At 48.4% G+C, this 27,009-nt stretch overlaps 1 protein-coding gene and 1 pseudogene across 4 annotated transcripts in view; both read left to right on the top strand.

Moving 5' to 3' along the window:
* Positions 1-6,007: 6,007 nt before the first annotated feature.
* The window catches only part of RHPN2 (rhophilin Rho GTPase binding protein 2), a 57,125-nt gene continuing 36,123 nt past the window's right edge, over positions 6,008-27,009 (top strand). For all 3 annotated transcript variants that reach the window (XM_082862350.1, XM_082862351.1, XM_082862352.1), the window contains exons 1-2: positions 6,008-6,091; positions 19,628-19,743. In XM_082862350.1, the coding sequence (XP_082718476.1) occupies positions 6,023-6,091; positions 19,628-19,743 (185 nt within the window). In that variant the 5' untranslated portion in view covers positions 6,008-6,022. The remainder of the gene's footprint in view (positions 6,092-19,627; positions 19,744-27,009) is intronic.
* LOC309977191 (translationally-controlled tumor protein-like) lies at positions 15,464-16,572 on the top strand (annotated as a pseudogene). The gene is made up of 2 exons: positions 15,464-16,069; positions 16,282-16,572. The product of its transcript is annotated as a translationally-controlled tumor protein-like (transcript).

Here is a 27,009-nt window from a genome sequence, read left to right as displayed (position 1 = left end):
TTTGGAGCCATTAAGATTTGCAGTAATTTGTTAACAGCAATAGTAACTGGAACAACCTATATGACAGAATACTGTAAAGCATTTTAAAATGCTGGTGGGGTATATCTCCAGCATATGCTGTTAAATGAGCAAAACAGGGGGTGAGACGGAGTACACAGGTTGCTGCCATTTATATTAAAAGAAAACATAGGGCTTCCCTGGTGGTGCAGTGGTTGAGAGTCCGCCTGCCGATGCAGGGGACGCGGGTTCGTGCCCCGGTCCGGGAAGATCCCACATGCCACGGAGCGGCTGGGCCCGTAAGCCCTGGCCACTGAGCCTGCGCATCCGGAGCCTGTGCTCTGCACTGGGAGAGGCCACAACAGTGAGAGGCCCGCGTACCGCAAAAAAAAAAAAGAAAACATATTACATCCACAATGTAGGGACACAATACACCCACAAATAGGCTGTATCTCCAGTGAACTCCCCAAAGAATCTGGTAATAGTGGTGGCCACTGATCAAAGGAAATCACAGCAGGAGGGATACATGTATACAGCATTGTACCCCTTGAATTTTGTTTTGAGCTACATCCATAGTATTCTTTCCAAAACATTTTTATATCAGTGTCTTAGTTTTCATTTTAAAGGTTTTTGTATGTATTAGCCCCTTTCCTGCCTTGAGAAATTTAATGTACGAAAGAGAAAGTGTCTTTGTTTATTGAAGCCCTGCAGGGTCCCAGCATCACCCTTTGATCATCGTGTGAATAAATGTAGATATTGAAAGTAAAGAAGGTTGGGGACTAATCCATACAGCCAGACAAATCATGAAGGTCCGTGATTTTATTTCTGAATTACTCCAAATAATTTTCTTACAGTTTATAGCTTCTAAAGAGGCAAGCAAAACCCAATAAATTTATTATTGAGAGTTTACTTAATTAGATTTCTGACAATCACTGCATTTAGTAAAACAGTAATGTGACTTCCCTGGTGGTCCAGTGGGTAAGACTCTGCACTCCCAGTGGGGGCAGGGGTGGGGGCCCGGGTTTGAACCCTGGTCGAGGAACCAGATCCTGCATGCATGCCACAACTATGAGTCTGCATGCCACAACTAAGAGTCCACATGCAGCAACTAAGAGCTGCATGCTGCCACAAAGATCCCACGTGCTGCAACGAAGACCTGGCACGTCCAAAATAAATAAATAAATATTTAAAAAAATAATAATAAAAACAGTAATTACCAACCTTTCTGACTCCAGATCTTCAGAAGGAACGACTGGATGCTTCATCTGCAACCCTGGTCACTAATTACCCAATACTCCTGATTCTTGGCAGCAGGAACCCCTAAACAATGTGTTTTTTGTGTGTGTGTTTTTTACATCTTTATTGGAGTATAATTGCTTTACACTGGTGTGTTAGTTTCTGCTGTATAACAAAGTGAATCAGCTATACATATACATAAATCCCCATATCTCCTCCCTCTTGCGTCTCCCTCCCATCCTCCCTATCCCACCCCTCTAGGTGGACACAAAGCATGGAGCTGATCTCCCTGTGCTATGCAGCTGCTTCCCACTAGCTATCTATTTTACATTTAATAGTGTATATATGTCCCTGCCACTCTCTCAACAATGTGTTTTTATGCAAAACTGTAGAAGCTTAAACACCACATACCCTTCCTTTCTTATTCAGACAGGCGAGAAAGCACAAATCTCAGGAAACTGCCCAATAGGAAGATGGGCTGAATCATCTGGGTAGGGAGTAATTTGTTCCTATGGTCCACACATCAGTGCTGGCAGTGGGATGGTCACTCATGACATGCAAAGAAACCTGCTCTATATGCTTGGGAATCAGTGTCACTCATTTTTTTTCTGTTGAGTTTTCTTACTGAAATACAATGTATGCACACAGTTCTGTGCATTTTCACAAAGTGAACACATCCGTGTAACAACAAGCAAGTCAAGAAATAGAAAATTTCCAGAACCCAGAAGCAATAATCCCAGAAGAGACTAATTTTGTCTGTTTTGTACTTTATGTAAAATGGAATCATACAGTATTTTTTCTGGCTTCTTTGGCTCAATAATATTTTTGTGAGCAAAATATTTTGCTCACAACATATTTGTTGCTTGTAATAGTAATGTGTTCGTTTTCATTATGTGAATATGCCACAATTTCTTATCCATTCTACAGTTGATGGGCATTTGAGTAGTTTCCAGTTAGGGGCTATTTTGAAAAGTGCAGCTGTGAACATTCTTGTACATGTTTTATGGAGAACAGATGTTTGCATTTCTGTTGGATATCTACCTAGATTTGGAATTGCTGGATCATAAGTTATGCATATGTCCCTCTTCAGTAGAAAATGCCAGTTTTCCGAAGTGGTAGTACCAATCTACACTCCCACAAGCAATGTATGAGATTCTGGTTGCTTGACGTTCTCACCAATACTTGGTATTTTTTGCCATTCTGTCACTCATTTATTTATTTATTTATTATAAATTTATTTATCTATTTATTTTGGCTGCGTTGGGTCTTCATTGCTGCACACGGGCTTTCTCTAGTTGCGGCTAGCGGGGGCCACTCTTCGTTGCAGTGCACGGGCTTCTCATTGTGGTGGCTTCTCTTGTTGCGGAGCACGGGCTCTAGGCACGTGGGCTTCAGTAGTTGCGGTGCGTGGGCTCAGTAGTTGTGGCTCGCGGTCTCTAGAGCGCAGGCTCAGTAGTTGTGGCGCATGGGCTTAGTTACTCCGCAGCATGTGGATCTTCCTGCACCAGCGCTTGAACCCATGTCCTGTGCATTGGCAGGCGGATTCTTAACCACTGCACCACCAGGGAAGTCCCACTCATTTACTTTTAATCCATAATCACTTCTTCCAAGTATGACAAAATATCTTTCCTTTTAAATCGCAAGGAACAGTGTAGAGTAGCATAGTGCATGGTGTTGCATCAGGCAATCTAACTTAGCAGACTGGTGACCTCTGAGCCTCAGCTTCTTCCTCTTTAAAATGGGGATGAAAAAGTATCCACTTCATAGGGTTGTGGATCAACTGAGATCATGTATGCAAAATGCAAAGCACAGCTCCTGTCATAAAGTATGCAATAAATGACTGCTATGCATTTAAGACCATATTTCAGAGCTGGGGAAACTGAGGTCACAAGGCGTAGAAGGATCTGGCCAAGGTGACTTAGTGGCAGAGCTTGCCAAATCTAGTGTGGTTTTCTCAAGTCAGCGGTCCATGGCACCATATGGCTTCAATTTCTAAGATTTTTTTTTTCATAAAAATTGCAAAATTGGGTCTATAATTTACAATGAATTTCACTCACTTAAGGGTTAACTTGTGATTTCTGCTTTTAATTTGGCAAATTTCATCAGATTCTCCAAGACAGGATGTACATCAGGCTGCCCCTAGAGAAGCCAGTGCTCCTTTTTTCAACAAGCAGGTCTTAGGAGGTGTGACTTACATTTTACTTAAAGAAACTGAGTATCTGGACAGTCAACTGCTGGCCCCAGCCAGATGGTAAAACAGGGACTTCACAAAATAGTTGTTTGCAGTTGAGATTTTAAACCTTTGCCTATCTCAGAAAGTCCCACCCCGACTCTTTTGTTAGGAGCACAGGGGGCTCACTGGCAGTTCTTGTGACACACACCACCAACTGGGTTGACAAATAGGAGGTTAGATGTTACTCTCCTGCTGGGTCAGCTGCAGCAGCTCTCATTTCCTGATCACAGCAGGATCAGAGATACGGGCTAAGGCCTGTGAGCCCCCTGCAAGGAGCCATGAGAATGTCTAGAGATGTCTGGTCCTGCACAGCCTCAAGGAGTGACACACAGATGGTTCACAGGGCCAGGAGATGCCTGTTGGGACGCACAGAGAAGTGCTTCTTTTCCTCTGAAGCTAGTATCAGGGTGGGCTGGTGTGTCCTTAACAGCAGACTTCTTTTTCTTGCTCTTCTTCCTTTTTAATAAAAGAAGCAACTCAAGAAGGCAAAGGTGTTGGGCTAGATTAACAGATTTTGGTTTTCACTATATTCACTTTTATGTGTATGTCCGCATAGGTCAAAGTAGCACTGGTTTTCTGCTTATTGTTATGACATAGTTGTGTTTTAAAATAAAGTGTTAAAGTGAGTAATTTTATTTTTATTTATTTATTTATTTATTTATTTCTGAAAACTAGTCAGGTCTGATTAGGATTTTCAGTTCTAATAAAATTGTGGGTTATTACACTAGATACAGTATTTATTATACAAACTATATTTCTTTAACCATTGTATGACAGAAGTGTGTGTTTTAAAGTGAGTAATTTTAAAGAAGACTATTAAGTCCATAATAGTACAAGTGACACGTATATCTGACAAATTGTAAGGGCGATTGGAGCTTTAAGGTAGTAGAAGGAGATGACAAAAATCTGAGCGTGGTAGGGAATGACTGGAGTCAGCAGCCCTGAACTAAACACCGATCTCAGCCACTAATGGCTAGCGTACCCTTAACCACTTCACTCCTCTGAGCCTCGGTCTTCTCACCTGTTAAATGGAGATTATTCATTTCTCTTATTTGCAGAAGGTTCGTGAAACATAATATCTACAAACTTTCTGGCTAGAATAGAGGTTCTATTTGCCACAGTTTCCCAAACACCTGTCCCAGCTGCTTAAGATTCTTCAGGTTCTTTCTTAGTATTAAAACAGTCCTTTCAGGGAACGCCTTTTCTTGTGCTGCGTCTTGGAGCTGGCAGTGATGATGAGTTTCTTTTTTTTTTTTTAAACATTTACTTGGCTGTTGCTACCATTTATTTTAAACTCTTGAACATCCCCCTGATGCACATACTTTTTTCTTTTTCTTTTTTTTTAAGAAGAAAAGGAAACGCTTGGCTTGTTTTGAAAGCAGATTGTATTTTGTTCTACCTGTGGCACCTACGCGACGGCCAAATGTAGCAGTAACTGCGCAAAGGTGTCCCTTAGTTGGGGGAGGGGGTAGGAACTGCAGGACGCTGGCCAGGAGGGGCGTGGCCGCTGGGGGGCTTCCGGCTCCGGCAGCCCAGTCCTGGCACCGTCTGCTAGTTATACCCGCGCAGTCCACCGATCAGGGGAGCTGGGAGACAGAGCGGTGCCACCCCTGCCTCCAGGAGTCCCCCTTTCGCTCCTAAGCTATTCGCGTCCCTACCGCGCAGCTAAGCGCTTATACACCACTTTGGTTGTAATACCTTGAACCAGGTCAAGAGAGGGTGATCCGGACCCATTTTGTAGTTGAGAAATCTGAGGTTCGAAGTGGTGGTTAAGAAGCGTGCTCAAGGATACTCGTCGAGTCTCTTGGGCACGAAACCCTTTCTGGGGATCCCTCCTGGGGTGGACCCCTCTCCCCTCGCCATCTGTGACCTCCCAGTGGATCCGCCTGGTTTCTGCAGAGCAGGTTGGGGGACAGGGGGTTGATCGCTGTGCCAACAGGTTTGAGTCACCCGCCAAGGCCCTCGGTGGCGCCGCCAACTCTCCCTCAGCGTCCCGGACTCTGCCCCGGGATCCCTTTTGGCGGGAAGCTGTTTCTGACTGCTCAGCCCAGGGACCAGCGCTCCCGCCGCGCCCTCGACGTGGCGTCGGGTATGGTCACTGTCCCCTCGTCGTGCGCGCAGGAGCCGTAGCTTCACCCACTCGCTGTATTTATCCCCGCGGTTCCAGACGAGGAGCTGGATCCCCAACCCGGGCCTCGCTGCGGCAGCGGAGACCCCCGGCCCGCCCCTGCGCCCCCGGGCTGAGGCTGCAACCACTCCCAGATTAAGCCCCTGAGGCTGGGAGAGAGCGAGCGAAGAGCCGAGGGGATCTTTGCTCTCCCCTCCGCCAGCCTCGCCTGCGGCACGGCTGCGCTCGGCCAATCCGGAGCCGGGGCGGGCCCGGGGGCGTGGTCTCGGCGGGCCTGGCTTGGTCTCCAGGGGCCCCGGCCGGACCTCAGGCGGAGCTAGAGGGGCGGTCACTCAGGCGGGGCGGGGCGGGGCGGGGCGGGGCCAGGCGCCCTCTCTGGCCAGCGCGCAGATGAGCTTCAGTCTGTTCTGCGCTCCCGCGCTGCCAGCATGACTGACACTCTGCTGCCCGCGGCCCCCCAGCCGCTGGAGAAGGAGGACGACGGCTACTTTCGGAAGGTGGGCGGCTTCGGGTGGGCTAGAATTCTGCGAGCTCCAGATTTCTTTCCCCCCAGGCTGTGGAGGGGGCTGCGGGGCGCGCGGCCGGGGTCGACCAGGCCTGGAGGGGGAGGGGGCGCACTGGCCTGGGGCGCGCCCGGCGGAGGGTCGGAGTGGAGGGGTGCGGCGGCGGTGCACCCGGCGGCCGAGAGCAGGTGACTTACGGGGCTGGGGAGTGGTGTCTGGGCCTCCCCGCGCAGGTGCCAGCGGAGGACAGGACCAGGAGAGGTGCTCGGGGTCGCCCCCGTCGGCCGTCCCGCGGCCCTGGGGAAGGGACCGGTTCCCAGTGCGCTGGCGCCCTCGGCGTTGCGGCGCGTGGGGACCCGAGCCCAGCTTCCACCCGAGCGCTTGGCCGGGGCGCGTGGAAATAGGAGCCCCTCAGAAGGGATAGCGTTCCCCTTTTGCCTCCAGAATGCTTCCAGTGTTTGCCTCTTCGACTTTTTCGAGGATGGGAGGGGACCTCGGGCGTCGCCCCCATCTCTGCCCCTAGTTGCCCAGGAGGGCGTACGCGCTGCAGACGTGAGGGCAGCGGTTTCGCCCCCTCACCACTTTTAGCTAAAGCGGATTTATCCGATTGTTGGGTAGACCTGCGGAAGGTGCGGGCTCCGCGGGAGCTTGGTACATACCGTGGCCTCCCGCCCTGAAGGTTCGCAGCTCAGCCCGTCAAAAGAGGCTCCAATCCACGGAGCGGGGTCGCTGGGATGTCCGTAGGTTGCAAGGCCTGGGCTACAAAGATGCTTTTGAGCCCGGAGGCACGGGGACACCTTCCATCCTTCTTCCTTGTCCCTATGAGTCTAAAAATAGCCTTTGACTCTTGGCCATGTTTGACTAGGTGGGTTGAGAAATTGTTTTTTTATAACTTCTATAACCGAAGGCAGAGGACGAAATTATAAACAGGGCAGTGAAACTGTTTCCCACAGAACAGTCAATTCTCAATTGTTCCACACCTAATGATCCAGTCAGTGAATGCTCTTGGCGTCTTCCTCCTCCCATGACGCTGCCTTTGGGCTTTTGCTTTCTGGTGAGGAGCAGTGGCCCTAGAGGATGGGCAGGAGGAGAATCTGGAAGCAGGTGAGGACAGAGTTGGAAAAATTCTTTTTGGTTAAAAAAAAAGGAGTAGTTTTAAGGTGTATTTAAGTTAAAAGATATCATCATGGAATTATAGGATTATAACTTCTAATTATGTGTGGCACTGGGGACAGAGCATCACAGGCCATGGAATTGCAGAAGGAGGCCAGGCCTGGGAATCCCTAGATCTCAGCCTAGGGCCTCAAATCCTGACTGCCTCCCCCACAAAATTGCAGTGTAGACTCCAGCAAGTTGCTGCATCTTTCTGGGACTTCATTTCCTCCCCAAATTGTCCTCTGAACAGGTGGAGGTCTGGACCTATAGCAGCATCTGGGGGAAACAACAGAGGAAGGGGCAGAAGAGGTGGTGAACACGTGCCAGGGTTATGTTCCCTTGTCTTCCAGAACAGGTTTTCCAGGGGAGGATGTGCATAGGACTGAGTGGAAGGCAAGGGAGCTGTGAAAGGATGCAAAGCTGAGTGTTTTTCAGTTGCGGTTTCTCCAGTGGTAGATAAAGAGAATCATGGGTGCAAAATAAGATGAATCACTGGTTTGCAATTAGAAACATCTCTTTGGAAAACAAGACCTTGTAATGATCATTGTGCTACGTCATAGTAGTCCAAAGAGTGTTCCTAGTACAAGGTTAATAAAAGGTGTCAACATGGAACTTTCCCTGCTGTGTGATCTGAGCCAGTTTGTCCTAAAACCAGTGCTCCTTGAATGAGAGGTAGATGTTATACAGGTGAAGGAGGGGAGGATGAACACTTCAGGTAGAGGGAACAGCATGGGTGAAGGCACAGGATTGTGAGCGTTTGTGAGTGAACCCTTGGGGGTGTGGAGGTGTAAGTGGGAACTAGGCTGTTCGGGAGTCATGCATCCTGGATGCATGGGAAGGGAACCTGGCGATCTATCAAAGTGCTTCATGCAGGACCAGACGTGTGAGATTTGTGTCACAGAAAGACCACTTGGAAAGCTGAGTGATCAGTAGGTGAGCGATGGGGGAGAGGCAGTGGTGGAGCCAGGCAGGGAGGAGTGTGGGAGGTTAATCCTCATATTGTCTCTGTCCTACTCCGATACGATCTACTGATGACTTTTCAGTCAGTTCTGTAAAGCTCTAGGTAAGCACAGCCTCACCACCCATCCTTTCCAACAGCTTGCACCCCTAACTCAAACCAGGGGTCCAGACTGGAGGCAGGGATCCCAGTGGGGAGGGTGCAGTGATGAGGGCCTGAGCAAAGGCAGTCAACAGGGATGGGAAGAACTAATGGACCAAATATGGTGGGGAAGTGCTGCTGATGGGAGTCCAAAACGTCTGCCCTTTGGTGTCTGGGGGGATGGTCAGGCGCCTCACTGAGGCGGGGCAACCAGGAGGCTGAGGTAGAGGTGGTGGGCTCGAGGCCCCCAAGCGACATCTGAATGGTGGTCCCAGTGGGGAGTCCACTCCATGAACCCGGCAGCCACGAGAGCACCCTGGTTGGAGATGCAGCTTTGGGGGACACCAGTGTGGGAGGCAGTGGGATGTTGTGAAAAAGGACCCAAGGCAGAAGAGAATAATGCCTCCATTTAAGGGACAGGCAGAGAGATGGTAAACAAGCCCAGAGGGTGACAGTATCAAGGCAGCTGAGAGAAGAGATCTTTTTAGTGGAGAGATGAGGTTGACAAGTCAGAAGAGCCCTGGAAAATACTGGGTTTAGTCCTTTAGGGGGCTGTTGGTAAATGAGTAGGTGGAGAATTGGGGGCAAAAGTCAGTGTGGTGGGGACTTTCCTGGCGATCCAGTGGTTAAGACTTCACCTTCCAATGCAGGGGGTGCGGGTTCGATCCCTGGTCGGGGAGCTAAGATCCCACATGCCTCGCAGCCGAAAACCCAAAAAACATAAAACAGAAGCATTATTGTAACAAATTCAATAAAATATTAAGTCTTTAAAAATGGTCCACATCAAAGAAAAATCTTTCAAGTCAGTGTGGTGGAGTACAGGTGGAAGAAGGGCAGAGAAAATAGTTGCTTGGGGGGGATGGGGGTAGAGGAGAGAGAAGAAGACAGGTTTGTTTAGAATGAGGAGGTTCCTATTGCCTGCTGGTCTTGGACCTTGAACGTGTGAGACGGTCTTTGGCAGAGAGGGCCCCCTGGCAAATCAGGGTCTTCTTGAGGTTGTGCAGGACATGGCTGTACAGAGCCCGAGGACAAGGACTCAGTTTGGCCGCAGGTCAGGCATGGACACCAGTACAGACCCTGGCCTCCTGGGTGAGCAGCTTGGGGCAGGGGGCCCTCTGAATTTAAAACAAACAAAAGGGCTTCCCTGGTGGTGCAGTGGTTGAGAGTCCGTCTGCCGATGCAGGGGACACGGGTTCGTGCCCCGGTCCGGGAAGATCCCACATGCCGCGGAGCGGCTGGGCCCGTGAGCCATGGCTGCTGAGCCTGTGCGTCCGGAGCCTGTGCTCCGCAGCGGGATAGGCCACAGCACTGAGAGGCCCGTGTAGAGCAAAAAAAAAAAAACAAAAAATACAAATACAGAATACTTTCTGGTCTATCACAATATGTTTCTCTCTTCTCTGGCTTCTCACTTTTTGTTTTCTTTCTTGACACTAATATGTTTAAATAGAGGTACAGTTCTATAAGAATAATTAAATACTAAATTATTTTCTTAAAAGAATGACCAGTGGAAATGGAGTTTCTTTTTCCCAAACAGATTTTTATGCTTATCCTAATGAAAATCTTGGAAGAATGTGTGTTTGGGCCTATAGTTAATGCAGAGTAGTACACATTTCCAAGACACTACATCCTGAGAGCTGGTCCCATCTCCAGGGCTCTCTGGGGGCTATAGTCCTGAAACCCACAGGAAAACCTATTCTTGGTCAAGAGAAAGCTAGCTAGAAAAAAACTAGAGAAAGGCTGTTGAAAGGGCCTAAATGAAAGACCTTAGCAGTAAGGGGAAGAAGACCTTCAGTACAAAGTGCAGCATTGTGGGACCTTATCTCTGCGTCGCTGTCCTCTGGGAGCACTAATGGCCCAAAATGAATTTAGCTCCATTGTTTTTACCCAAGAGCTGGAGGAGAAGTTGTTTCTTGTTCACAGAAGCCTCCAGGCTGGACAGGGCCCCAAGGTTCACTGTGTCCTGGTTCGTGGTCCCTGTTTACTCTGGATTTCCTCAAGGCTCCAGCAGAGAAGGAAGGAAGAGAATTTTTTTATTTTTTATTTTTTAACCCAGAGGCTCCTCTTAGGTCCTCCTCTGCACCATTCATCTTAGTGGGGTGTAATTTCACATTAGACACACATGTGCATCTTATATAAGCACATGTGGAGGGACATGCTGGGCTGAGTCTGAGGAGCACAGGGTGGGTCATGGGGGCTCATCCAGTCCATCTTTTTTTTTTTTTTTGAGAATCTATTTTTGGCTATGTTGGATCTTCGTTGCGGCACACGGGCTTCTCGTTGTGGCTTCTCTTTTTTTATTTTATTTCTACTTTTTATTTATTTGTTTTTTTTTACGGTGTGCGGGCTTCCTACTGTTGCGGCCTCTCCCGTTGCGGAGCACAGGCTCCGGACGCGTAGGCCCACGTGGCCACGGCTCACGGGCCCAGCCGCTCCGTGGCATGCGGGATCCTCCCGGATCGGGACACGAACCCGCGTCCCCTGCATCGGCAGGCAGACTCCCAACCACTGCGCCACCAGGGAAGCCCGTGGTGGCTTCTCTTGTTGCAGAGCACGGGCTCTAGGCACATGGGCTTCAGTAGTTGTGGCTCTCAGGCTCAGCAGTTGTGGCTCGTGGGCTCTAGAGCCCAGGTGCAGTAGTTCTGGCGCACAGGCTTAGTTGTTCCGCGGCATGTGGGATCTTCCCGGAGCAGGGCTCGAACCCGTGTCCCCTGCATTGGCAGGCGGATTCTTAAGCACTGCGCCACCAGGGAAGTCCCTGCCCCATTTTTATTGGGTAGTGATGATGTTTCTCCAGGTGGGGGTGGGGGAGGGAGGAGCAAGGGTGTAAAAGTTTGTGCTGCTGCCTCTTCCCCACCCGCTACTCCACCATGGTCAGAGCCAGACCCTACAGGCCAGGCTGGATCCAGGCTGATCATGGCCTTGGTGAGGGTCTGTCCAGCTGCACTGGTGCACACCAGCAGCCCAGAGGGCGTGGTGGACAAACTCCTCCTCACATTGCGGGATCCTGGCCAGGAGGGGGTCCCCTGGCAGGAACAGAATTTTCAGGTGACTCAGAGGAGAGTCAGCATGATGAGCTGTAACACTGTAAATGTCCCTTGCTTCCTGGGGCTATTTGGACGGATTCCAAGACACCACCTGATGATACAGGGCATTGCCTTTAGCCTGATCACCACTTCCTCCTTTGGCTCAGGTACTAGAGTCTCGTGACACAAAGGCTGTATTGGAGGTGGCCACAGAGGAAAGCGGAACCGCAGGTGCAGCTCAGCCAGACTGAGTGTCCGGCAGAGCTGGCAGCAAGGGGTGCCAGCTGGGGGCAAGGTCTCCTGCCCGTAGCGCCAGAAACAGGGAGAGATGCAGGTCCTTCTGGCCTTGCTAGTCAGACCCACGGAGTTCACTAGGGCCATATGCCGTAGAAAATCCTGTTTCGATTGGATTCTAAGAGGAGAAAAAGGCAGGTGATCCAAAACTACAACTTCAGAAGTAGTTTCTTTTTCTCCAATATTATTGTATTATAAAAGTAACATAAATTGTTGTAAAACAGGGTAATAACAGAAGTGTACAAAATCACACGCACATACCATCTCCCCCCCACCAAGGACTGCACACTAGTGGTGAGTACATCCTACCAGTTGAAATAAACAGGTCATCAGTCGGGTCTGAAAATACATTTGTCTCTTAGAAATTTTGGTGATTGTAAATCTTTGTAGAGTGGCACGCACTTTGTACACACACGGTAGGTGTCTGTAAAGATTTGTAGAAGTGACTGAAGGGAGTCTGTTCATATTGTGGCCCCCTATCCCCGTGTGAATGGATGGGGACGCCAGAGGGAGGCACCTGGCAGAGATCCTGGAAGGGGAGGAGACCTCTTTACAAGTGCCAAATTCATGTTTTAATTTTTATGGACACGGTAAAGGTAGATTCTGTTCATCCAAACTGCCCTGAGTCTCCAGCATGGTGAAAAGTTAAATTAGATGTATTTTTGTGTATCGCAGGGTATTGCATGCTATTTCTATGCTTTCTGGTTGACAGCTTCTGGCTAACTCATAAACAAACAATTCTGTTTTCCAGAGCTTGGTGGTTGAGTGAGGGGTTGCATGACTAGGAAGGAAGGCAGAGAAAATATCTTCGTGCTGGAGAGGCAGCAAAAAGCACCCCACTCTTCCATGCCCTGCGTGAGGGTCACGAGCCAGGGGACCCTGCATGGTCACCCTCACTCAGTCTTACTCCTGACCTAGAGACTTCAAGTTCACACTGTGCCCTCAATTTGCTGAAGACACATCTACATGTGTGGGCTTTAACTTTGGCTGCATGGAAGAAAGGCCCTCACTGGTTCTTGGGGTGGAGGAGAGCCAAGCGCCAGGCGCTGCCTAGAGCAGGGCCCCCCCACCCCCTGCTGGGGAGGAAAGACTGCTCCCTACCCTGTGTCTGCCTTCCCAGTGGCCTGGCCTATCTGCCTTTTCACTGTCAGTCTCTGCATGTTGTAGGTCAAGTAGTCTTTCCTTTCTTCCAAATCCACTGACTCCGGTTTTTGCCTAGGTGCTGCTCTTAAATACTTGTTTCCCAGCTGAACAACTTAACTATACCCTAAAGGCATGTGCGTGTATATTAACAAATAGAGTTTTCACTCTGGGTGAACTTATTCTACTTAAGACTTTCTTAGTTGTGGTTACCAGAAGATCGAATCCCCAATGGTTTAGGCAGATAAAACACACCGTGGTACATTCCTACAATGGAATGCTACTCAGCAATTAAAAGGAGCAAACCACTGATAAGTACAACATGGATGAATCTCAAAGCATACTATTGAGCAAAATAAGCCAGACACAAAAGCATACATGCCCTATGATTCCATTTATATGACATTCTAGAACAGGCAAAAGTCTACGGTGATAGAAATCGGAGTCTTGGTTGCCTTGGTGGGTAATGAGAATGGTCTGTATTCTGATTGGAATAGTGGTTACATAGGTATACGCATTTATCCAAACTCATTGAACTATGTGCTTAAAAAGCTATGTATTTCATTATGTGTAAATTATACCTCAATTTTTAAAAAATGGCTTAGGCAAGAAAGGGAATGCATTTGGCTCCTGTAACTGAGAAGCCCAAAGGAATGGCTTCAGGCCTGCCTTGATCTAGGGCTCCAATGCTGCCACCAAAACTCAGTTTCTCAGCTCTGCTCCCCCTAGGTTGGCTTCATTTGGGGGGAGACACTCCCCCCACAGTGGTAACGTGGCTGCAGCTGCCCAGTCTCACATCCTCCTAGGTTCAAGGCTGATGGGGAAAAATGAATGCCCCTCCTGATGGGCTCTGTTGTCCTATGTCAGGTGCTCACCCTGAATCAAACTCAGGGCTGGGGCCTTTGGTTTTACAACTAGCCACGTATGAATCAGATGTCCTTCCCCTTGGAAAGGAGGTGTGGGAGCATGGCTTTACAACCCCTGACCGCTATGGGCTGCGAGGTGGGAGAGTGGGACATGGGTCACTGTGGCCAAAAGATATGCACTGAGCTGGGCAGCCCTCAGCCAGGAAGCACGTAAGGGGTGTCCGGGGGTTGGTGGGCGAGCTGTCCCCGCATTCCCACACATTCCTGCTGCTCAGGCTCATCTCAGAGTGGCAGGAAGGACGTGGGCTTAAGTCCTCCTCCCACCCTTACTGCCTCTAGCATCTTGAGTAGCTCACTTACCCTCCAAGCCTCAGAACTGTGGGGTCCGAGATGCCATACCAGAGTCCAACAACGTGGACAATGTGGGAGACGCCACTAAGCTAGTGAGGAAGCTGAGCTTTACTCAGTACTTGCTTTTCTTGGGTGTTGGCAGTCGGACCATCCTTCCACGTATTGAGACTGACGCCAATGCCCAAACCTTAGGCTGGTCAGGTAACTGACAGACTCTGTGTAGTGGACAGACTCTCAACTTCACTGTAAGACTTGTGGACAGTGACCCTAGAGGCAAGGACAGTTCACTTGTTCCCCCCAATCCCTCCCCACTTCCCAGGCCAGGCAGGCGTGACAGGTGCTGCCTCAGTCCTGGGCACAAACCCTCAGTTCAGTTTGGAGCAGCTCTACATCCTGTTGTGAACCAAGTAAGAACTAAGGTATGGCTGAGGACTGTGGGTCCCCACTAGCAGAGAACCCCTGGCAGGGGCCGGTGGACGGCTAGCAGCCTCTGGTGATGCCAGGGGGTCTTTTGGACAGTCTTGCCCAGATTCATCTCTCAGGGCTCTGGGAAGTTTCCAAACAGCCCTGCGGGCGTTTCTGGTGTTTCCAACAGGTCTGGCATTCCTACCTGTCAGTAAGAAGTAATGTAGTTTGCGGTCCAATTACTCAGTCAAATCTAATCCTAAGCATTCCTATGTCTTATCTGGAAACTTGACCCTACATCTGTGGGCTGGTTAGGGTGTAGTTATTCCAGGCCAGCCAGAAGTTGGGTGAAGTATGGGAGCAGGAAAAAGTTCTTATCCGTGAGCTGGAATGGCTGCGTAATCTTAGCTCTGGGAATGTATGTAAAGGAATTAGTTATTAAGGCTTCTCTGTAAAATAGAACACAGCCTTGGTGAGCCATGTAATTTTAAGTCAGATTGAGCCATCCCTTCATAGTAATTTTAGGACGTGGAAAGGAAAGAGAGTGGCAATTACTTTAGCCCTTTACTATTAAGTTATCTTAATATTAAAGACATTTTAATCTTAGATCTGAAAAGAGAGAATTAGTTTTCTGATTTTTATTTTAAATCAGGGATCATTTAATGGTTTGAAAGATGTTAATTTTAAGACTATTCCAGCTCAGATTCTGAATATCTGTGTAATTTGAATTTGGGCGGCTGCATGGGGGACAGGTGGGTGGCCACCTGCTGGGATGGGAGAGTGAAAAATCTTTGTGGAAGGAGAGATGTAACTTATTTCTGACCCTCTAGTCTAAAGGCCACTGATATGGGAATGCCTGAGAAGGTTGGGGCTGCAGAGAACCCATTTCTTCTTCCTTGGGGTCAAGGCCATGGATGTGGCTTGGGCAGAGGTGTGGGAGGCTAGGTATGTGTGGAGCTGTGATGGCAGTGACCAAGGCAGTGACGTAGAGAGAAAGGGCAGTGCCCTCACCAAATACTGTCCACCAGCCACTCCCAGGGTGTGATTACAAGCCCGTCGGGGCGGAACCGAAAGATAAGCTTCAGAAAGGAATGGAGCGTTCCCTCAGATCCCTGGGCTTCTACCTGCTGGGGTGGGAAAAACACTATTAGGCTAAAAGGAAATTTTTTGAATCACTTTGCTGTACACCTGAAACTAACACAATATTGTAAATCAATTCTACTTTAATTTAAAAAAAAAAAAAAAAGCTTTTCCACCTGCTCCCCCTTCCCCCCCGAGCGCCGCTCCAGCTGCACCACGCTCCCTCTGAGCTCCGGGCTCCTACTAAGCTAGTGCCACCGATGTCTCCCTCCATCATGATCATCTACCGGGACCTCATCAGCCATGATGAAATGTTCTCTGATATCCACAAGATCCGGGAAGTCGCGGACGGGCTGTGTCTGGAGGTGGAGGGGAATATGGTCAGTAGGACAGAGGGTAACATTGATGACTGCCTCCGCTGAAGGCCCCGAGGGCGAAGGTACCGACTGCACAGTAATCACTGGTGTGGTTATTGTCATGAACCATCACTTGCAGGAAACCAGCTTCACAAAAGAAGCCTACAAGAAGTACATCAAAGATTACATGAAGGGTTTCCCTGGTGGCGCAGTGGTTGGGAGTCTGCCTGCCGATACAGGGGACACGGGTTCGTGCCCCGGTCCGGGAAGATCCCACATGCTGCAGAGCGGCTGGGTCCGTGAGCCATGGCCGCTGGGCCTGCGCATCTGGAGCCTGTGCTCTGCAGCGGGAGAGGCCACAGCAGTGAGAAGCCCACGCACTGCAAAAAAAAAGATTACATGAAGTTAATCAAAGGGAAGCTTGAAGAACAGAGACCAGAAAGAGTAAAACCTTTTATGACAGGGACTGCAGAACAAATCAAGCACATCCTTGCTCATTTCAAAAACGATCAGTTCTTTATTGGTGAAAACATGAATCCAGATAGCATGGCTGCTCTGCGGGACTACCGTGAGGATGGTGTGACCCCATATATGATTTTCTTTTAAGGATGGTCTAGAAATGGAAAAATGTCAACAAATTTGGCTGTTTCGCTCTATTACCTGCTTGTCATAACTAGCTGGCTGCCGCTTTTCATCCACACAACACCAGGACTTAGACAAATGGGACTGATGTCATCTTGAGCTCTTCGTTTTGATGTTGATTTGTTTGGAGCGGAGGCATTCTTTTTGAGAAAAAAAAATGTCATGTAGGTTGTCTAAAAATAATGCGTTTAAACTCAATTTAGAGAATGCCTCTTAGTTTAATATGTAATATCTAAATCCATCCTGTGTAGCCTTCCTGGAGAAGCTAGAACCTGGTTGTAGACCACTACTAGAAAGCATAAGACCATCTTCAGATAACTTCCACAGTGAAAACCACTTCCGGGACTTGGAATATACACAAGAATCAACAGTGATTCAGTTGAAGTAAAGGGAAAGACCATGCTCATAGCAGTGCCAACATTTGAAGTGGATTTCTTACACATTTTATCACCTACAAATGGAAGTAGTTAACTCTGGAAGAAATTACCAAAAGAGTAAAAAGAGACTAACACAGTTGGAAGGAAAAAAAAAAAAAAGAGGATGGGAATTCCCTGGCGGTCCAGTGGTTATAGGACTTGGCGCTTTCGCTGTGGTGGCCCAGGTTCAGTGTCTGGTGGGGAATAAGCTCCTGCCAGAAGCACAGCTAAAAAAAAAAAAAAAAAAAAGGAAACTCTTTTTCTGATTTTAAACTTTTCACAATGAAACACTGATTGTAATCTAAATACCCCAGGAAATAATGGATAGAGAACACAGACAATTCACTGAAAAAGCAATTCAAGTGATCAATAATATATGAAAAAAAATGTTTATCTTCACTAATAAACCTTGCAAATTGGGAGCATGGGATACCTGTTTTTTGCATATCAATTTGGCAAAGATTGAAAATAATACTTTAAACTCAACAGTAAAAAATAACCCAGTTTAAAAATGGGCAAGGAGGGGGCTTCCCTGGTGGCGCAGTGGTTGAGAGTCTGCCTGCCGATGCAGGGGACATGGGTTCGCGCCCCGGTCCGGGAAGATCCCACATGCCACGGAGCGGCTGGGCCTGTGAGCCATGGCCGCTGAGCCTGCGTGTCTGGAGCCTGTGATCCACAGCGGGAGAGGCCACGACAGTGAGAGGCCCGCGTACCGCAAAAAGAAAAAAAAAAGGGCAAGGAGGGAATTCCCTGGCGGTCCAGTGGTTAAGACTCTGTGCTTCCACTTTAGGGGCAAGGGTTTGATCCCTGATTGGGGAACTAAGATCTCACATGCCCTGTGATGTGGCAAAAAAAAAAAAAAAAAAAAAAAGTTGGGCAAGGAATCTGAATTGATCTTTCTCCAAAGACACATAAATGGCCAATAAGCACAAGAAAAGATGTTTAACATCATTAACCATAAGGGAAATGCAAATCAAAACCACAGTGAGATAGCACACATCCTAGGTTGGCTCTAATAAAGACAATAACAAGTACTGATGAGGATAGGGGTAAATAGGAACCCTCGTCTAGTGTTGGTGGGAATGTAAAATATTTTAGCTGCTTTGGGAAATAGTTTGACCTCAAATGGTTAAACATAGAACTAACCATATGACACAGTAGTTCCATTCCTAGATCTATAGCCAAGAGAAGAAAGGAAAACATACATCCACATAAAAACTTACACACAAATAAGCAGCCCTATTCATAAGAGCCAAAAAGTGAAAACACCCTCAAATGTCCATCAGCTGATGAATGGATAAATGAATGTTCATATTGATTGGAGTGTTAGGGACAAAAAGGAGTGAAGTACTGATATGTTCTACACCACGGAGGAACCTTGAAAACGTTATGCTGAGTGAAAGGAGCCCATCACGAAAGACTGTATTCTGTATCATTCCACTTAAGTGAAATGTCCAGAATAAGCAAGTCTATACAGACAGAAATTATCAATAGACTCATGGTTGCCTAATGCTATCAGGGAGAAGGGACAGGAAATAGAGAGTACCTTTCTTTGCTGGAGGATAATTGGACTGGTGCTAAGGGGGAGGAGGGGGCTTAAAGAGGTTAGACGCCCTGTAACTCAGTCCTAGAAATATACCTTAAAGGAAAAACTTGAGGTTTACAAAGATTCGTGTTTACAAATATGCACCAAATAATTATAGATAATAGCAGATACTTGGAAACAATCTAACTGTCTGACCATAAGGAAATGGTAAATCCTAAAAAAAGGCAACATTATGCAATGATTAAAAGCATGGTTTTGAGGAGCACTTCATAACAAAGGAGCACTTCTATCACTTCATGATAGAGTATTAAGTGAGAAAACATGATAGCCTATGTGTGCCACTGTGCAGAAAAGGGTTAGCATGGCAGACCTGAGGCTGCTTTCCTTAGGAAGACCTGCTTGCAAGGTTGGCCCCTGCCTGGTCTCTGGGAGCTTGGCTCTTGGAGTGTTCCTTTCATCCCCTAAGTGATGAAGTTGGCTCGCTGTGTCTAAACTAATGGCGAAAACCATGTGGTTTGCAATGAACACCTGCTTTCCTTTCGGCAGCCTGGAATTTTGGTATGTGCTAGGCAGAAGGTGCCTTTGTGATCAGCCCCTAATAAAAACCATGAATTTGATTTTCTAATGGGCCAACCTGGGCAGTGACACTGCATGCATGTTGCTGCATTTTTCTTTCTGGGGGAGGAGTGTGCTTTGTGTGACCCGTCATAGGACAGAGAAAGCATAAGGAAGCCTGCACGTGGATTCCTCCAGACTCTACCTCTGCTTCCCCATGATCCAGCTATGTATCTTTACTAAACTGCTGTCATAAATCTTAGCTGTTGAGTGCAACTGTATGCTGAGTCCTGTGAAACTCCAGACATGGGGCTGGTCTGGGGAACTCCCTACTCAGCCACTAATGTGGAAAGTAACAATATGCATATATTGTAAAATAGGTGGGCAGGAAAGAAACCAATCACAGTGGCTGTTTTGGAGTTGTGTTATTAGGACTGACTTTTTTTATATTTTTCGTATTTTATATATTTTCCATGTTGGAAAATATATTACTTTTACTTTCAGAAAAAATGAGTTTTTAAAACATTTTCTGTTGTATTAGACGTTTGTCATCATTTTTAGAGTGGCTGACCTCTGAAGGGGCATCTCTTGTTTTCCCTCAGGGTTGCAATCCCCTCGCACAGACTGGCCGGAGCAAACTGCAGAATCAGAGGGCTGCCTTGAACCAGCAGATCCTGAAAGCCGTGCGGATGAGAACGGGAGCGGAGAACCTTCTGAAGTAGGTGTCTGCTGGCTCTACCACCTTGGCTGGGAGCCCGGACTCTCCTGAGGCCTGTCCATCTAGTTCCTAAACTCCCAGGCCTGCCCAGCTTCCTCTCTCAGCTCTTGGTTTTAGCTTTGAGTTTCCTCCTCATTTCTGGCACCTGGAGCGGGCCCTGTCTCGCCTAGAGCTTGGTTGTGTCAAAGAGAAGTATTTTACACAGCCTGTCTGTGTGTTTGGAATAGAAGGGCGATGGGGGAAGTCCAATGATCTGATTACTGTTTGTTTTCCCTGCTTTCTTTGGGACCTGTTTTCTCTACTGCGTAGCACTATGCCTGATCTAGAATCACTGCTTGCTAAATATTTGTTGAATGTATAGAGAAAAGAAAGGCAACACAACATTGTAAATCAACTATACTTAGGTTAAAAACATTAGATTTGAAAAACTAGAAAGGAAAAAAAAAAAAAGAAAGAAAGAAAAGGAAGGCAGAAAGGAGGGAATAGGAGCCTTTCAATTGCCAGTGTCCATCTTTAATGAGAGGGGCCCAGTACAGCTCTGGGCTCTTGGGGCACTCATTATTATTCTCTGATGGTAACATAGTTACTTATCAATCATAGAACTCACAGAGGCCTTACCTGTAGGCAGCTCTAAGCCCTCCCCACACCCTTCAATGCAATGCAAGATGATGTGGCAGCTTCCTCTTGTTTACAAAGAGTTCAGACCTCTTCAGAGCTCTAGGGGTGACTCTTGCCAGCCCCACGCTGCCTTCTGCACTGGGTATGGAGGCAGGCAGTATGTCTGCTGCCCGGCTAAGTGAGACAGATGCTTCCTGGAGCCTCAGAAAGACATGTGGAGTGTTTGCTGGGACCCGGAACCTGGAAACCTGGCAGGATATGGATAATGGGTGTTCCCAGTAGGTCTGCTTCACTGTTGAAGACCTTAGGGAGCCCTGAGGCTGATTGGAGGCTGTTGGGAAAAACAAATACACCAAACCAGGTGGATTGATAAAAGAGCCGCAAGACTCTGGTGGTCACATACATGTACGAATAGTGTGATCTGCTGTCCCATGTGGGCCGCTCACCCGAGCACTCAGTAAAGACAAGAGGAGGGTTTCTCACCATGAACTAGGAGTAAATTCATGTCTGAATCGGTCTGTATTTGTTCGTTAGGAAAGATCTCTGAGGTATGAAATGGGGGAAAAGAGAGACGCAGGACAGCATGCCCTGCGTATGTGTTTAAAAAATACGTGCATGTGCTTTTGTGTATGCATAGACATTTTCCAAAAGGGGCGAAGAAAAAGCTGTTAGTAGAGTGGGCTCTTGGGAGTAAGACCAGGGTTGGGTGGGTAGACGTGACTTGTCACTTTATCCTTTCAGTGTTTGAATGTTCTTTTAACAAAGTGCGTGGATTACTTTCATGCATTTTTATTGTGAAATACTGCAAAGGCCTAGAAGAATAATATAAGCAACCCACTGTCCCTGGGTCAGGAACAACAGTGCTGTGCTGTGTTGGTTTTGTTGCTCATGGACTAGCAGAGGATGCAAGTCCTGGGGTGGCCAAGTGTCTGGGAACCTCTTCTCCAGCTACTTCTGTAACAGGGTGGAAGGGAGGCTGTTCCTGGAGCAGACTGGGGAAAATACGGTAACATTCCACCTTTTGAAACGGCTGACCGTGTCCCTGTCCCCAGAGAAGTCTGGACATGGGAGTTGTCAGGTCTGCTGCACAGCGGGCCTCAGCGGCCAGTACAGCTCGAGAGAGGCCCCCAATTTTGTTTGTTTGTGGTTTTTTTTCTTTGGCTGCAGTGGGTCTTTGTTGCTGCGCGTGGGCTTTCTCTAGTTGTGGCGAGCGGGGCTACTCTTTGTTGCGGTGCGTGGGCTTCTCATTGCGGTGGCTTCTCTCATCGTGGAGCACGGACTTTATGCGTGTGGGCTTTAGTAGTTGCGGCACGTGGGCTCAGTAGTTGCAGCGGGCAGTCTCTAGGGTGCGTGGGCTTCGGTAGTTGTGGTGCATGGGCTCAGTAGTTATGGCTTGCGGGCGCTAGAGTGCAGGCCCAGTAGTTGTGGCACATGGGCTTAGTTGCTCTGTGGCATGTAGGATCCTCCTGGACCAGGGATCAAACCCATGTCACCTGCACTGGCAGGCGGATTCTTAAGCACTGCGCCACCAGGGAAGTCCAAACCCCCGATTTTGGGAAGTCCTGCCGTGTGCTGAGCTTGCTGTGCTGAGGACGCTGCAGGTGTGGTCCCCCTGGTGTGTTTTGTGGCCTTGGGTTTTGGTTGACACCTTGCCAGGCCAGCTGTGCGGCCGAGGGGGCAGGTGGGCAGCTCTGACCCTGTGCCTGTCCATTCACGCAACAAATGGATTTACTGAGCACCTACTAAGTGGCAGGCCATGTCTGAGATGTGAGGGGATAAGGCCACAAGCAATTCAGACGAGGCCCTGCTTTCCTGATGCTTAATCTCTCGTAGGGGAAACCGAAATACACAAGCAAACAAATCCATTCACGTCAGGAGGTGATGTTTTCTAGGGCACCGATGAAAGGGAAATGTGATAGAGGCTGATGCAGTGTGATGCGGCCTTGGAGACGAGGGTGGTCAGGGAGGCCCCCTCTGGCCAGGGCACTTGGCGTTGCTAAGGTGGGGCCTAGGGCGGTTTTGTCTGTCTTGCTTTGTTAATGACACCAGCAAACAGCCTCTCTGAGGCTCATTGTCTGGTCAGCAGTTGTTGAGCTGGCGGGGTGGGGGTGGAGTGAGGTTGTTAATGATTCTTGCAGTGACCTAAAAGCTCAAAGCGCCCCTCTCTTGGGAATGTTGTCAGAGGAAACCCTAAAGGTATTTATTAATCTGACTTAACCGGCACCAACGGTTTCCCGAAAACAAATAGGGCGTGTAGCCGAGCCCAGCTCTGGCCCGTGAGTGTTTCTGGGTGGCCGATTAGGTGATTGTCCCTGCCAGCAAAGGGTAGTTTCAGTCATAAACCGGGCCCTGCTGTCCTGTCGGTCTGTTTTCAGGTTCCTAAACGTCCTACTGTTGCTCCCTGATAAAGGCAGAGCAGTTGGAATGTTTGGGGGAGTGGGCGTTTGGGAAAATGTCCCCCCAAATGCAGGAACGTGAGGATCCCAGTCCTTACCTGCATCGGTCAGGGAGCTTTGAGTCTGGGTGGGTGCTCTGAGGGGCCTGGTTTTCTACCCCTTCGAGGCCTTCTTCTCCGATCCGTATCGGCCAAGAGTCCATGAGCTTCCTGGAGTCTGATTAGGAAGATATCAGATATTTTCAATGTGCTTTTTTAGGCTAAGCAAGGATAATATTCTCTCTCTTTTCCTAGCTCCCTTCCCTCCCTTGAGAAAAGCTGGGGTAGGAACGTGATGATGTTTCTGAAAAACAGATGGCCTCTGTGAAATTTAAAGCAAGTTGCCACATAGTTCAATTTTAACTAACTGGTTCTTTGAACAAGGGTGGGTCATTTAATATCTTTGGGCTTCAGGTTCCCTTCTCGGGGCCAGGTGCGCATGGAAAAGAGTGAAGGGGGCTGGGACTGGTGCTGTGACGCGTTAGGGAGTGGTGGGGACTGCAGTAAAGAGCAGAGCATATGCTCTCTGGAGGGGGGGCAGCTACAGTGTGGCCCATAGAGGGGGCAGGGCCAGGGTTGCCAGATCGTCAGTTTTGCTTTGTTTTGTTTTTTTCAGGAGAAGAGAGAGAGATCTGACTTTTGTCCCCTTTTTTATCTTCTGATAGTTGAATTTTAAAATATCGGCAACTAATTCAAGGGGGAAGAAATAACACCCTGGGAATCAAGTGAGCAAGTCCCATGGACCTCCAGTTTGCAACTTCTGGACCAGAGGGTCGTGAAGTCCTGGGACAGGGGTGCCCTGGGGTGATTTGGGCTGTATGAGAGTGACTTGAGGTTAATGACCGCTCACACTGTCAGTTCTGAGAGGGGCTGGTGTCTGGGCAGTGGGGTGTACGAGCCAAAACCTTGGGGGCCTGCACCAACTCTGAGGCCTGCCTTTCTACACTGAGAGATGGGCTGGAAGCAGGTGTCCTGCCAGACCGGCTGATCTGCTGCCTTAGCCAGGTGGCCACATGAGGGCACTGGGCAATACTTGCTCTAGCTTTCCTGAATCCCTGGCAGAGCAGGATTTGGGGTCAGACAGATTAAGGCCAAACTGTTCCAGTAAGGTCTGTGAAGCTGGTACAAGCCTGTGTTGCCTGTCAACAAGCCTGTTCCTGGAGGGACAATTTTACTAAAAGACGTGGGAGAAAAATTACACCAAAATAAATGGAGATTCATGGGTCAGAATGCAAATTCATGTACATCTTTAAGACAAAACATGGGGATGTTAGAGAAATTTTAGACTCGGGGCAAAGAAACCATACATCCCATGGGGTGTCTATGGTGGAAAAGGTCTCAGAGGCTCCAACTTGAGGGACATGCCTGGATGTTGTCAGTGGCCTCAGGAAATCATAGACCGTGGCCTTCTTTTTCCTGTTCACATATGGTGGCTTGATCACTCAGAGTCAGTTGGACACCTTTTCATTCTTTTTTTCTTTTTTTTAAAGTTTTTTTAAAAATAAATTTATTTATTTATTTATTTTTGGCTGCGTTGGGTCTTCGTTGCTGCACACGGGCTTTCTCTAGTTGCAGCAAGCAGGGGCTTCTTGTTGCAGAGCACGGGCTCTAGGCGTGTGGGCTTCAGTAGTTGTGGCATGCAGGCTCAGTAGTTGTGGCTCACGGGCTCTAGAGCGCAGGCTCAGCAGTTGGGGCGCATGGGCTTAGTTGCTCCACGGCATGTGGGATCTTCCCAGACCAGGACTCGAACCTGTGTCCCCTGCGTTGGCAGGCAGGATTCTTAACCACTGCACCACCAGGGAAGTCCCACCTTTCCATTCTCGACTTTTGCAGTATGTGTATGCTCTTTAGGAAAAACCCAAGGGAGACGGCCTCTCCTTGGTGGTCCAGGCCAGAAGGAGGCCGTGGAGAACATGGGCAGGGAGACCCTGGGCAGGAAAGGGCTGAAACACCCTACTGCCTCATCCTGGTCGGTCTCAGGGCCTCTTTTGGCTGTAACACCAGTTATCAGACCACAGGGGTTTCAGAGTAGAAGCGCACCCAAGTGAAAGCTGAGAAAAACCCATGTTCTTCCAAAAAGGCCCCTAGAAGGGATTCATTTTTACCCAGAAAGGCAGCCCAGGTGCAGAGCACCAGTACTGAGGAGCCCGAGGTTCTGGTCTTCATCCCTGATTTGGGCCAGCTCTTCCCCCAGCTGGGGCACAGGGGAACTGGGCACACCCACCGTGTTGAACCGGTGGCACCTCATTCGAGAAGCCCCCCTCCACCAGTGAATCCGTGAGAAATCATGACCTGTACTAGGAACAGCACACGTTCTAGGGTTCCTTTCTGAATCAGCGTTGCACCCTAAGGTCAGCATTGTGGAAACCCACCCTGAGAGCCCCACCTGGCTACCAACTTTTTCCGGAGTGACGCATGACTCTCATGAAGAGGTCCACGTCCGAAGAGGTCATTGATTTGTTGCAAATCCTAAATCTCAAATTGTTGCCAAGTCTAGAATAAGTAGCAGATCCATATATAGAGGTGGGAAAATCAAGAGTTGGCATATTTGGAGGTTCTCCAGGTGTTTGCGTGGGGGTCTTAGGGCCTCAATTGTCATATTTAAGCTGGACCCATTCTGTCGCTGAGAACCAATCACACCCCCCCATACCCCAAACCCCCAGCCCCATCCCCGACTCACACACCATTGCTTCTAGAGAGTGGTCTTTACTCTGCCCTTTTTTCTTTCATCAGCTGAAATTGAAAGCCTCCCCCGTGTGGAAAGGACAACGTCAGGTTCCAAGAGAAACAGTAGGAAAAGGTCTTGTCCCTCCAGGATTTATAATTGTTTGTCTTGCCTCACTCTAACATGTATTGGAGGCACCCTGACACACTCGTACAGCATGTAAGATTAAAACAGGAGCGAGTGAGGATATGGGGGCAGGAGGAAGAAGATTAAAAGAGATTTAGCTGGAAGTAAGGCTACTACACGCTACAAGCTCTTATATCCTCTGTTAGATGTGGGCCATGTTTGTCTCCGAGTTTTCCGGCAGGCAGTAAGAAGGGAATGTGACCTGGAACACATTTCATACCCATTAGCTGGAAGCAGACCATTTGCTAAGAAGAAGTTGTTCCCAATACCGAGGGCTGGGAGGATTTCCTCCCTTGTACCCTCGTAGACTTTATCAGCTAGTGAATCAGTCATGTTCTCAATAACATCTCTGTAGCTCAGGTTTTACAAGGGGCAGATTGTGAACCATGGTGCGTAATGGAATCAATTCAGTGGGTTGCTGTGGTATAATAAAAAATAAATATTTGGTCTTTGTGCCTGGTTCCTGGCACAGTGCACCTAAAACAGTTGGAACCTCCTGCATGTGTTTTGTATGCTAATGCGATGACACCTGATGGGGGTAGGGGGCCTTCAGGAGGGGGAGCTGTTTGCCAGAATAGACCAAGCCTGTTTAGAGGGTTGGAACTTTCAGCCTCACCCCTGGACTTCTGGGAAGGAGAGAGGGGCTGGAGATTGAGTTCAGTCACCAGTAGCCAATGACTTCATCAATTATGCCCCGGTAATGAAACCTCCATTAAACCCCTAAGTGATGGGGAACTTCCAGGTTGGAGAACACATCGAGGGGCGGGGAAGGAGGTCTTCCTGCAGAGGGGATGGTGGCTCCTCTCCCTCCTCGGCCTGTGGATCTCTTCCATCTGGCTGTTCCTGAGCTGTATCCTTTAAAAATAAACCCCAATAAATGGAAGTAACATGTTTTCCTGAGTTTCCTGGGTCATTCTACTGAATTTTTTTTTAACATCTTTACTGGAGTATAATTGCTTTACAGTGGTGTGTTAGTTTCTGCTTTATAACACAGTGAATCAGTTATACATATACATATGTTCCCATATCTCTTCCCTCTTGCGTCTCCCTCCCTCCCACCCTCCCTATCCCACCCCTCTAGGTGCTCACAAACCACCGAGCTGATCTCCCTGTGCTATGCGGCTGCTTCCCACTAGCCATCTATCTGTTTTACGTCTGGTAGTGTATATATGTCCATGCCACTCTCTCACTTTGTCACAGCTTACCCTTCCCCCTCCCCATATCCTCAAGTCCATGCTCTAGTAGGTCTGTGTCTTTATTCCCGTCTTACCCCTAGGTTCTTCATGACATTTTTTTTTTCTCTTAGATTCCATATATATGTGTTAGCATACGGTATTTGTTTTTCTCCTTCTGACTTACTTCA

Source organism: Leucopleurus acutus, assembly GCF_964270905.1.
Source record: "Leucopleurus acutus genome assembly, chromosome: 20".
Lineage (NCBI taxonomy): Eukaryota > Metazoa > Chordata > Mammalia > Artiodactyla > Delphinidae > Leucopleurus > Leucopleurus acutus.
Note: the sequence above shows the minus strand (reverse complement) of the source record. Positions and strands in the feature narration are given on the sequence as shown.